Raw genomic sequence first — 13450 nt, 5'->3', positions numbered from 1 at the left:
GGTCATTGGAGAAGATAAGTAAAAATAATAAAAGCAGCATTAACAAAGAAAACATTGTGGTAACATAATAGGCATTCCTGTTTTTCCATAATACGATACAATCTGAAACAAAAACAATTACAAAGTTTTCCAAAGCTGCAGCAATCCAGAACAATGTCAAAGTATTGCTACAGGTTATAGGTGTCCACGATGTTCCCACGGTTTAATTCACTCAAAGCTATTGCAGTTTTCATATTGTCAGTTAAGAGGTCTTACACATCTGTTTTGAAGCATTCAAGCAGACATTAGTCATATGAAGTTGCTGACTTATTTAGTTGTATTCTAAAAATTAGAATTTATCAAGAAGCCACATTTTATTGATTGAACAGAAAGATTTTTTATTCTGTGCCACAAAATGGGAAAGAGTTACAGTTGTAATAACAATTTTTAGCAAATAAAAGATACAGTACTGTATCTGTATCTCTTCCCCTATGGGGAGAAACACAGCTTAGAGAGGGAATGTTTTGCACAGAAAAAAGCAGAATGGAAAGGGTTAAGGAGCTATATTTCCAATTTCCTCATTCCTCTACGCAGACTTGTAGTCTCTTGTGTATGAACACTGGGGAGGAAAGCTATCCACACACCTAGTTACCTCTAGTTTTAGCATTGTTGTTGTTGTTGTTCTTGTTCTTGTTCTTGTTATTTATTACCCGCTCTTCACTCTTAAGTTCCCAAGGGGGTTACAATATTAAAATACAATATTTGAAACAGTTTACAATTTACAATTAGAACCTACTGAGAGTAGATGCATTTGGAGCTATTTTCAGGTGACATTTTTGATAGCAATTATTTTACTCAAACTCATTTTTCTATTTCCTTTTAAAACAATAATTGCCTATAATGAGTAAATATTAGGATACAACTTCATTGATCAAAGCAGTAGGGTTCACCTTTTACCTACACAGTACAAATGGCTGTTAGTGCTGTTCCTTGTATGAAAAGAAACTAGGCAACAGAACAATGATTTGCAAGAACTTCAGAATTGACTAAAGAGACTGTGATGATAATGGTTATTATGATGATTATATGCCATGCACTGAAAAGGTTTCTTAGTTTTGAGAGGAAGTTGGCCTGGGAGAGTGTTCCGAGCACGCTCTCCCCACTTCTGACATTGTTCTGCTTGTTTAGCCCTTGTAAGCGACTGTAGGTGTTCAGTACTGCTGAATGTCATCTGAATGTCAAATGCAAAAACCTTTGATCAGTTTGCCAGCATCTGTTTTGCCACTTTTCCCTCCAAGTGGGTATTTTTATTCTTATTACTATTAGTATTATTCATAGTATTAGCAAACATTTAGAATAGCAACACAGTATTAGGCATATAAAATAGAACTGAAATTGTTCATGTGCAGTATGCATACAGTATAAATAACTTTGTCAGAAAACAATACTCAATGGAGTGGCAGTTTGATGGAGCAGAAAGAATAGCTACTGTGAGACAGTAAACTATAGTAGTTAGCACCAAACAGGTGAATCTGTGGTGCTTTAGGAAAGGGGAGAAGGAAAAAGAGAAGGTTTTTCTGTTGTATGTGCTGGCATCAAAGAAGGCACAGTCAGTGGTTTGCAGCAAAGCGGGGAACAAATAAGCTGAGTAGCAAGGGAGCTTCTATAGAAGGAAAAGAAAGAAAAGAACAAACAGTATGTGTAGAACAACATATTTTCCCCACAGTCTGCTACTGAAGTTCGCACAAAGTGGGGGCACATTTATTGAGCTCCCCTTCCTGGATTTTATAGATCAGAACCAATATGTCTCATTTAAGAGGTAGAAAAGCCCTTTGAAGATGTTCATATTTTGTGCACAGTGGGTGGCTGGTGTCCAAATCATGTCAGGCTGCTGATATTCTTGCACTGGACTCAACATTTGCATATGGCTTCTGTGCAGTTAGAAGCCAAAGAACATGGGCCAAAACCTGTATGATCCACATCTTATCTTTGTCGTATATACCAGATGTGCTTTACACATGTAGGAAGATATGCAGATATCAAGCCGAGTGCACTATGGGGACAGTAGGGGCAGCAAGAACCCTACTTCATCAATTATGCATACAGATTGAACATCTGCACAGATTGTGTATGAACCAACTGGGTTATATGTGATTGTTCAGGATTCCAGTCATATGCTGCCCTGCCCTCTTCCTGACTAGCATCCTGCCGTGCCCCTGTCCCAACGACAGACGACAGCATAGCAAGCTCAAGCGCCAAAGCCCTAAAAATAGGGAGAGGTGGATGGGTGTTCCAATGCATGCGCCAAAAGAGGAAGCTCTGTGTCATGTGCATGGGCATATATAGGTCCCTCGATCTGTTTGGACTGCATCCCATTGGCCAGATTGAACCCAGCAACGAGGGACCTACCAATCGGGTGTTGTGGCTGACCAATCGAACCCACCCACAACACAGGGGATCGGGTTCCAGGTCTCACTGCAACACGTGCCCTCTTTTAGGGAGGACCCGATTTATGGAAAATACTATGTAGAAATAGCTATTGACACACAAGATTGTGTTCTTTGCAGCGTGGAGGCAGGGAGGAATAATTATAACAGTGTTCTCTGTAATGTTTCATTTAATTGAAGGGGCCTTTTGAGAACAATACAAAAACAGATTTTTTTCTCCCATACTCAAGGTTTCTCATGGTACATTTGGTATGAATGCTATGAATCTGAATAAAGAAGCTTCAACCCATAGCTCTTTAACAGTTCATAGATCAAAAATCCAGTGTCTACTATTTCTTGTAGTTACAGCCAGCCAGAGCATCCTTCTGTTTCGGAAAGTGCCCAGAAATAGCACATCCTGTTAAAAGCCTTGAATTATTTATGATGTAAGAGGTCTTCAAAAGTGCAAGACTGCAAAATTGCCATTTGATTTTCCTTTGCAATGCTTTGTTTGTTTACATTGACCCCCATTTAAGAGGTGCTAAAACAACTGGGATATTGGCCAAGGTGTTTTCTTTTCTTTCCATTTTTGTGCTTCACAATTTTGGAATACCTAAAGCCAGGGGGGAGGTTCAGATATTTCCACATGAACCTGCACACACGCATGCATGCATGCAATCAGTAACTGTGAGGATCTGGGACATGTATCTTTGCTTCCTTTGTTTCAGACAGTAAATATGTGTGGTCTTATTTTTGTCGATAAGGACCCCTTGACCACCACATTAGTTTCTTTAAAGGGGGGGTGTTACCTATTTCTATCTCTTTACGAAGGAGAAAAAACCCAAAAGAAATCAATTCCTACCTAGTCAAAGTAGTGTTGTTTCCCCCCAGAATCACAGTTACTATTAACAACATCACCCGCGTAGATGCACAGATGTGAAAACTATACATGATGTACCTTGCCTAATGTAGCACATGCTGTGCTGTTCAGTTCAAAAGCAGAGGTACTGACAGAAACTATGCGAGGAGAGTCAAACAGTTCAGTGCCTGTTTTTCACTTGGTGCATGAAATCATCAAGCAGCCTTGAGATCCTAGAGATGTTTACCCACTGACTATGAAAAAGGACAACATTTTAATCACAAAACTGTATCCCATGCCCTCTATAATTTCAGTAATCAGTCCTCTTCCTCACAGAGTCCCAAGATAATTTATTGCAAACACAGCAAATAATTCTGAAAAGTCAACAGAGAGGCAGATTTTATGGCAAATCTTTACATATAGTCTTCTATTTCTAAGCAGCTTGGGTATTGTGTGGAAATGCTTGGGTAACTGATGGGAATAGATTTTAGTGCTACGCCTTCATATCTGTGAAGAGAGCTGGGATAGCACAGAAGAATGTGTGTTGGGATTGACCCCAGAAGACTTGAAATTGAAATTCTTCTCCGCCATACTTGTTGACAAGCCACTGTATTTAGCATCAGTCCCCAGGAAATGTTAACGTTACCACGGAGATGAAATGAAGCTATACAGAATTGCAAAACGCTTTGTACATTAAGACAGTGAGCTTTGTAAGCCCAGCTGATCTTCTGAACACTTTCCACCACCTTCCAAAAACATCCTCTTGTGCTGCCCACAAATTGCTGTCATAGCTTGTTGCTACTCTGGTGGTAGCATTTTATATAGCACATGGGGCTGCTGTCATGAGGTGCAGGGAATAAAAAAAATGAATCAACTACACCTAAAAATGTACCTAAAAATCCTTAAAATGCTGTAGAAGTTGTAATAAAAAAACAAGCTTGTATTCCCATGCATCTCACTCGACATTAATCAGCCTGTTCATACTTCATTCTAGAATTGCCTTTACTAGGCAACAGTAGTTCATTTTAATTTACTTGACAGTGAAACCACAGCCTACAAATCACTAAGTTCTCTTATTTGACAGCCAGATCGGAAGTTCTATCTTTGTGTGAGCAGGTGAGAATTCCTAAAGAACTAAACATTCCCTTTGCCTTACCTTCTCTTTTTTATCTACATCTACATGAATATGTATGCCATATGCGGGCATTGCAGAAGTAGGGCTGTATTCACCTAGTAGGAAACCTCCAACCTGAGGGTCTAATTCGGCCCATCAGGCTTCCCTATTTGGCCCACGTCACACCCACCTGACACTGTGACACCAGGTACAGGACAAGGTAAACCTGAGAGGACAAATTGAAAAGGAAGGTTCAGTTCACTCTAAGTACACTCCTTTCCAGCCACTGGTAGAGTATAATGCTTTTTGAATTTGAGACCTTTTTCTGTCAGCCTGCAGTAACTGAAAGAAGTGTCAGATTGCAAAAGCGCCAATTCTGAGGAGGAAAGGAAGAAATGGTGGGAGACATTTAGAATGGGCTTCTAATTCTTTTTCCCATTCCATAATGATAATTTTACTATTTATACCCCACACATCTTACTGGGTGGCTCTAGTCACTCTGGGTGGCTTTCAACATATATAAATACATAATAAAATATTAAACATTTTTTAAAAAACTTCACTATACAGGATTGCCTTGCGACGGCTCAGGGGTCAGATAACTCCATACCCTCTAACATTTCTCCAATGAAAATAGGGACATCCTAAGGAAAAGTGGGACATTCTGGGATCAAATCAGAAACTGGAACAGCTTTTCTAAATCAGGGACAGCCCTAGAAAATAGGGACACTTGGAGGCTCTGCTTTTTAATATATCCAGTGCATTTGCAGAGATTACTGAACTGAGGAGAAACAGGGAACATATGCTTCTTTTACAGTACACAGAAGAGACTTCCCGCAGAAACTGCACTTGGACTATTAGGCAGAATGTTCCTATAATCCCAGCACTAGCAATTGCTTGTACCCCAGGACAACAGTCAAACTAATTTGGATGCAATTTAGCCAGATGGACACACTTTATTTACATGAGATTTGAATGCTAGGAGCAGTATTTCTTAGTAAACATCTATTGTGATTGGTTTCTTCCTGTGAACCTGTACCTAAAATGAAGTGCTTAAGGTGATCTAGCTGAGTGTTCAATTAACATACAAAACTAAGAAATAACCCTACTAGACAATTTAGGGGCTGTTTCAGATGGAAAGGGAAACTATGTATAATTATTACATGTTTTTATTCTAAAATTTTCATAGGATGCTTTAATTTTATGTGAATATGTTTAAGGAACGTACACTTAATTCCTGAATGCAAATTCTTTAGATATTGAGGTTACTATAGCAACCTTAAGAATTTCAATATTTTAAAATGCTGTTTATACTGAAATATTTTTTATCTCATCTTTTGTATGAGCCATGGAACTCACAACAGCATTTTGAAAACAGGGCTGGATCTAGAGGTCACTCCCGCTGGGAAGAGCATTCCCTGAGTGGGAAGTAGCATTCGGTGCTGCAGGGAATCAGCCAACGTTTCCCACCACCCACCCTGCCAGCAGGATCTGATCACGGGATAAAAAGCCTTTTTGCCCACAGATGGCAAAGTCTGAATCTAACCCCAAATCCAAAACCAGTCTGGAAGGTAATAGAGGGTCCATGCTCTGAAGGGTTTAAATGTTTAGGTCTGACACCTTGCACTCTATCCAAAAGCTAACAAGCAGCCAGTGCAGCCACTAAATGATCTACAATGTGCATTCATGGGTTCATCCGACATGTGTTGGACTGGGACCTGGAGATCAGGGTTAAAATCCCCGCTCGGGCATAAAACTCACTGTGTGAACTTGGGCTAGTCACTCTTACCTCATGTGGATGTTGTGAGGATATAGTGAGGTGGGAAACATGTAGATGACCATATCATAGACCAGGGCTGTGTTTTCAGCTGGACCTCCGTTCCGGCACCTCTCAGGTGGGAACCATTGCCATTCTCTTATAGAACAAGGGAGACGTTTGTGGTGAGTTCCAGTACCTCTTTTTCTATAAAAAATAGCCATGTCATAGACCATAATCATTTGTCCATCCAGACCAGTACTGCCTGACAAAAAACTCTCTGAGGTTTCCAGCAGGGGTCATTCCTGTCACCTGTTACCAGGTTCTTTTTAACTCGAGATGTCATTGACCTTGGGGCCTCCTGTATGCAAAGCATATATTCAGCCACTGAGCTGTGGTCTATTAAGGCAGTGGTTTTCAACCAGTGCGCCGTGGGCAACACTGACCTCTGCCCTTCTTTCCTTCCCTCTCTCCTCTGATGCCTTCTTGCATCTCTGCCTCCCAAAGGCTTGCACAGATGTTTGTTGCAGCAGCCCTGGCTACAAGCTCAGCAGGTGAATGGTGCCTCTGGGGCTGGTCAGGAGGTGCTGGTTGTCAGGAGCTGAGGCGGCCTTGGAGTAAGCAAGCAAGCTGGCGAGGGAGCCCAGCCAGCCAGTCTGCCAGCCCTTGCTGTTGGCAATGGACAGACAAGTCCCAGGTCCCTGTGTGAGGAGGCACCTCTCTTTGGGGCAGCGGGGGCAGCTGCCCCCAAGATCCTTGTAATAGTAAAAAATATCCTTGTAATAGTAAATTATTTAGTTGAATAGATAAAAATAAAAATAAATAACCAGGGCTAAAGCACATATCAAAAAAGAAAAGAAAGCATTACATTTGTTGTTTAGTTGTTTAGTCGTGTCCGACTCTTCGTGACCCCATGGACCATAGCATGCCAGGCACTCCTGTCTTCCACCGCCTCCCGCAGTTTGGTCAAACTCACATTGGTAGCTTCGAGAACACTGTCCAACCACCTCGTCCTCTGTCGTCCCCTTCTCCTAGTGCCCTCAATCTTTCCCAACATCAGGGTCTTTTCCAGGGAGTCTTCTCTTCTCATGAGGTGGCCAAAGTATTGGAGCCTCAGCTTCATGATCTGTCCTTCCAGTGAGCACTCAGGGCTGATTTCCTTCAGAATGGATAGCATTACATAGCATTATATAGGTCTGTTTATCTCTGTTCTCATGCTAAGTACTATTTCAGTTTTACTTTTCTGATGAGAATGTTCCATAGTACAGTGTTAAAGGAGCACCTAATAGGTTATAGAATATAATAAAACATCTCGTGAGCAAGATATGCTGATGACATACTAATGTGTCATTGTCATCGTTATCATCACCCCAAATGATAATGATTTAATATGATATATGGTCAGGGACCGATGACCTGATGATATATTGTTCAAAGAATTATACATGTATATAAAACTGGAAATAGACTTGGCTGATTTATAGGATGAAAGATCCCTTGATTCTATATCTAGGGTGTGCTTATATATTACACCGTCCCAAGGTGCTGGAAAATGTTTTAGAGGCCTCTGCAGTACTGTAGCAAGTTGCAATGTATGAACTGGATTCCAAGCTGCTGTAAATCAGACCAATCTCTATAGACCTCTGCAGCACACATTAATTTAGCAGCAGCCAACATAACTGAATACAACAGTATTCATTAAAAAAAAACCATAAAAGAGCACAGATAAAAAGTTACCCTAAAAGTGTCTCTCTTTCAAACTGATTCAGTTCAACACGATTATTTAATCCCAATTTTATCCACATTTCCATGCCAAAGTTTTCATGATATGAGTAGGTTTAGACACAGTCTAAATAAATAAATAGTCCAGTAGCACCTTAGAGACCAATTAAGTTTGTTCTGGGTATAAGCTTAGTTGGTCTCCAAAGTGCTACTGGACCCCATGATATGGTCACTCTATGATTAAACAATTTGCCAGTGATATTTTTCAGTGAACTACAGTATTTCCCCCTTTGTATATAGAAAGCGGACCCAGGTGGCGCTGTGGGTTAATCCACAGAGTCTAGGGCTTGCTGATCAGAAGGTCGGCAGTTCGAATCCCTGCAGCAGGGTGAGCTCCTGTTGCTCGGTCCCAGCTCCTGCCCACCTAGCAGTTCGAAAGCACATCAAAGTGCAAGTAGATAAATAGGGACCGCTCTGGCGGGAAGGTAAATGGCGTTTCCATGCGCTGCTCTGGTTCGCCAGAAGCGGCTTTGTCATGCTGGCCACATGACCCGGAAGCTGTCTGCGGACAAACGCTGGCTGCCTCGGCCTATAGAGCGAGATGAGCGCTGCAACCCCAGAGTCGGACACGACTGGACCTGATGGTCAGGGGCCCCTTTACCTTTTTATATAGAAAGCACCAGTGTTTGTGGCTCAGTGAACTAGAAGTTAGAGAAGTATATACATCTCTAGGTATGTTGATGTGTCATACAAAATAGAGACATGAAACTCTTTTGAGGTTTGGTATGGTCTGTCATTCCATCGTCTTAGACAGTTCACCGATCTAAGCAATTAACTATAAGGGGCAGTTAGCAATTATAAGCATCTGGGATGAGTGCCAATCTCCTTTAGGGGACTGAAACTGATTTTTCCAGGCTGAGTCTGGTAGTGTGTGTGCAGAAGGAATGAAAAAGTGGTAGATCTGGATGCTGAAGGTGAATCTGGCACTGTCTGTGGATGGTGCAAAGACCAAGAATATGGATAATTTTCACCGGCTTCCTATACTTAGCATTGGTCTGTCCCATTCACAGTCTGTTGACTGAGGGAAGGACATACTGCTAGGCTGCCTGTGGTTTTACAGTTCTATTCCTATTATTGATTTTCACTGGCTCAGGATTTTCTCAGGTAGACCAAAGCTGGCCTGAGACCCTTCGTTTTTATCCTTGGCATGCCCTTTGTGTGACAACTCTGAAAAATGGCTGAGGACCACAATACCTCAAGGACCACCTCTCCCCATATAAACCAACCTGGACTCTGCGACCATCATCTGAGGCCTCTCTTTGTGTGCCTCCTCCACGAGAGGTCTGGAGAGGTGCAACACGAGAATGGCCTTTTCTGCAGTAGCTCCCCATTTGTGGAATGCTCTCCCCAGCGAGGTTCATTTGGTGCCTTCATTATACATCTTTAGGCACCAGGTGAAAATGTTCCACTTCAACCAGTCCTTTAGGTGATCAATATTCTATTACCTTTTAATTTTAACGATCTAGTGTGTGCTTTTTTCCTGTATTTTTATCTTGGGAACTGCCCTGAGATCTTTGGATGAAGGGAGGTGTATAAATTTAATTAATTAATAATAATAATAGTGGACTATGTGGCAGTGCTGCTAACCATCTCTCAGAAGTCGCAACTTGTAAGGCTTGATATGGTAATATTGCATTTCATTTTTAGTTTTTCCTCCACCTTTCTCAACATATTTAAATTTTAATATAATATTGAGAAAGATGAAGGGGAAAATGAAAATGAAATGCAAGATAGGGCACAACAGAATGGTTCTCCGTCTATTTCCCAGAATTGCAGACCTGCGAGCAGCCTATATTCTTGCTGCTCTACATCTCCCCTTCATATTTCAATCGCTTACCTTTGATACTATTGTCATTTGCTTCATGCTTGCTATATTTGTGCTACAGTCCTGACAGCTTGCATAGTCTGTTGACATGTAATGGCCATTAAAATCGCTGAGCATGTGTTCATTGATTGTCCAGTATCTCCTGAGACAGATGGATCCCAACCCAACCCAGTTCAGCGATATTAGTAGATGTTGTAGCAGAAAAGCTAGTAGCAGTTGGTAGGGCAGCGTTGATCACCTGGCTTCCCCAACATGGAGATCGCCACTGGTAACCAAGAAGGGGAGGGGTGAGGCAGCGGGGAGGTTGGTGTGCTGTAGGAGTATCAGATGCCTGGTGAGTGATGTCACCCCATCCTTCCACCTGCTACTGGCCATAGCTGTTAGCCACTGGGTAGCTACAGATATGGGCACATGTGCAACAGTGGAGCATGGTCTCAGCCTTCCTATTTCACATGTGATAATGCTGCAGGTTAGAGAGATACAATTTGGGTTTATAGAGAGCTGGACTATGAGAACCAGGAAAACTAGGTCTTTCAGTCAATTGCCTTTAAGACAATTTGCCCTGTTTCCAACCTGTAAAGGCCTGTGGGCTGGTGTTAAAACTTTTATTTCAGTAATATGGGACCTGCTGAAACAATATGCTGCTCTGCTTGAGTGATCTGGCACTCCACTTACTCATTAGATAAGGAGTTTGTGGCAGCACATAGTGGCATCTTGTCTCTGAGCTGCAATCAAGAATAATTCAGGATGCAGCAGATGAAAACAGACTACATCATAAGCATTTGAATAGTACCATTACTGCTGTGTTATAACAGGAAAGCAAAATTAGCATTTCCCCAAGCTCATTATAAATTTAAGAAATGAGGTAAAATGCACCATGGCTTCAGAAAGCAAGAGGGGAAATGCTTGCTCATATGAAGTTTTGCCGTATGAGGATAGTGACAGTTTTGATCGATCGGCTGTAGAAATTACATGTTGATAACAATGGATATTTATTTTAATTTGGTGATGGAGCACATTATATACAATAGAGTTTAATAAATATTTTTATATGAGTATTATCAGAAAGAAGATGCCCAGCAGGGCTAGAGTTTTTTATTACTTTGATCGAGTGCTGGAAATATTATTTTAGCTGTGCAGAAGCAAATCTGCCCTTCTATTATTCATGAACAGATCTTATTTAGTTTCAGCCTTTCACTTATCTATACAAAAAGTGTAAAAGATTTTTTACATTAAAATATACTTTACAAAAGTAATTAAGTAATGAAGTTTCCCATTCCTGTGCATATAATGACTTACCCAAGTAATTCAGTGTCTGTATGAATATTAACAGTATAATTTCCTTCTGCTATTAGCAGTAACATAAGAGATTGTCTTATGTCACAATGCTGAGCATGAATAGACGCACCTTTATGAATTTTGTTAATTCTGTTTTGCCATTCCTTTTTCTGTTTGTTTTCCTTAATATACAGGAACATTGGTATGTACTTTATTGAGAATAATCTAGGCAAACATTCTTCAGAATGATCAAGTAGGTTGCTTGCCTTGATTGGAAGTGCTACTGCAATTTTGAATTGTAAATTAAGCACACCCTTAAACAGGATTAGAAAAACACATGAAGCAGACATTGATGTAGATGCAGAAAACTTATTCACCATCCTTCCAATGCACTTGCATCACTCAGGATGGCTGGCAAGAATTAAACATAAAACAATTCCATAAAAGCCATAAAAACAGCAGCAGATTAAAGCATTCTAAAAATGAGGGTCTGCTGCAAAAAAATCATCTGCCTAGCAAGATAAATGCTCACTGGAAAAGGAAAGTTTTAACTAGTCAGTAAAAAACAATAAGAGAATGGGGCAAAGGATTAAAATACTAGGGAGAGCTCTGCTGAATTAGCCCAATGCCCCATCTAGTTCAACATCATGTCGCAGTTGCCAATCAGATACCTCCCCTTTAGGCTTTTTTTTTTAAAAAAAAATTGTACGTCTGAAAACCTTGGGATTCCAAAAGTCTTCTAATGTCTCCCGCTTGGGCATGGAATGTGCCATGTTGGTGGCATAAGCTTTAATGTACAGTGGTACCTCGGTTTAAGTACACAATTGGTTCCGGAAGTCTGTACTTAACCTGAAGGGTACTTAACCTGAAGCGAACTTTCCCATTGAAAGTAATGGAAAGTGGATTAATCCATTCCAGACGGTCCACGGAGTACTTAAACTGAAGCGTACTTAACCTGAAGCGAACTTTCCCATTGAAAGTACAGTGGTACCTCGACATATGAATGCTTCGACTTCTGAAAGTTTCGACTTACGAAGTCGACAACCCCAGAAGTCTTTTCGCTGCGCACACGTTCTGCGCCTGCGCAGAAGCGGCGCACGTGGTCCGCGCATGTGCAGAAGTGCGAAATCGCACAATGGGCGCTTAGACAACCGAAGACCTCGACTTATGAAGAGTGCCGCGGAACGGATCGCCTTCATAAGTCGAGGCACCACTGTAATGGAAAGAGGATTAATCCGTTCCAGACGGGTCTGCGGAGTACTCAACCTGAAGCGCACTTAACCCGAAGTATGAGTGTAATTGGTTCTGGAAGTCCGTACTTAACCTGAAGCATACTTAACCTGAAGCGAACTTTCCCATTGAAAGTAATGGAAAGTGGATTAATCTGTTCCAGACAGGTCCATGGAGTACTTAAACTGAAAGTACTCAAACGGAAGCGTACTTAAACCGAGGTATGACTGTACTAGAGATCACTTCGTCTGGTGTACTCTCCTCCAAGCAGTCTTACTCCACAATAAATCTGCAAGTGTTATCCGTGTCTGATCAGAAATATGTCCTATGGAATTATTTTAATGGGGTTCTTAATTCCAAATAAGTGGTGTTGAGATTGCATCTGAAGATGCTACAGGACCCTCTGTTTTTGGTGCAGCAGATTAATATAACTCCTTCTTTTTCTAAAGTAACCAAATTTTCATCTTGTAATACACGGACACACCACACACATATGTATTGTGTATACTTGTTTTGCATATTCACACACACACACACACCAATGATTTGTTTCAGAATAAACCTATACTGCACACATCAATTTCAATGGGATTTCTGCTTATGTGTGCAGAACCACAGCTTGTTTATAACCTACCAAGGGATTTTGGAATATATTAAAAATGAAACCTTAATAATGATAAATGTTAAAGGAAATAATAATTTCCACCCTGTTCAATTGACTTTGTGTGCTTTGTTTCTGCAGTTATTCTCATTATATTTGATGAGCTTTCAGATATAGCTTAGAAGTTATTAAAGATGCCACATGATGTGGTCTGATTAATTACATGAATGTTAAAGAACATAAAATGCTCTAATTGTGATACTATTCAAGCGGTCTCAAATTAGTAAATGAGATTTCAGGGGAAAGCTGGTATTTCTGTCAATGGCCAAATATATATTAGCTTATTCATTAGAGAACAGAATGCCATCTCTCAGAACTATATATTGATATTTTTTCAATGTGTTTTCCAGGGTGGAAAAATTCCCATAAGATGGACAGCCCCTGAAGCAATAGCCTACAGGAAGTTCTCTTCCGCAAGTGACACGTGGAGCTATGGGATTGTCATGTGGGAAGTAATGTCATATGGAGAGAGGCCATATTGGGAGATGTCTAACCAGGATGTAAGTATTTTCAGACAAAATCTATTAGTTTATATAAATG

At 40.8% G+C, this 13450-nt stretch overlaps 1 protein-coding gene across 5 annotated transcripts in view; it reads left to right on the top strand.

The window, feature by feature from the left end:
* Positions 1–13450, top strand: part of EPHA6 (EPH receptor A6) — a 205365-nt gene that overhangs the window by 178526 nt on the left and 13389 nt on the right. For all 5 annotated transcript variants that reach the window (XM_088668036.1, XM_088668034.1, XM_088668038.1 and 2 more), the window contains one exon: positions 13261–13410. In XM_088668036.1, coding sequence (XP_088524162.1) covers positions 13261–13410 — 150 coding nt within the window. The remainder of the gene's footprint in view (positions 1–13260; positions 13411–13450) is intronic.

The sequence above is a fragment of the Zootoca vivipara genome, chromosome 4, assembly GCF_965207765.1.
Source record: "Zootoca vivipara chromosome 4, rZooViv2.hap1.1, whole genome shotgun sequence".
Taxonomy (NCBI): Eukaryota; Metazoa; Chordata; class Lepidosauria; order Squamata; family Lacertidae; genus Zootoca; species Zootoca vivipara.
The sequence above is the reverse complement of the archived record's forward strand: the minus strand, read 5'-3'. Positions and strand labels throughout refer to the sequence as shown.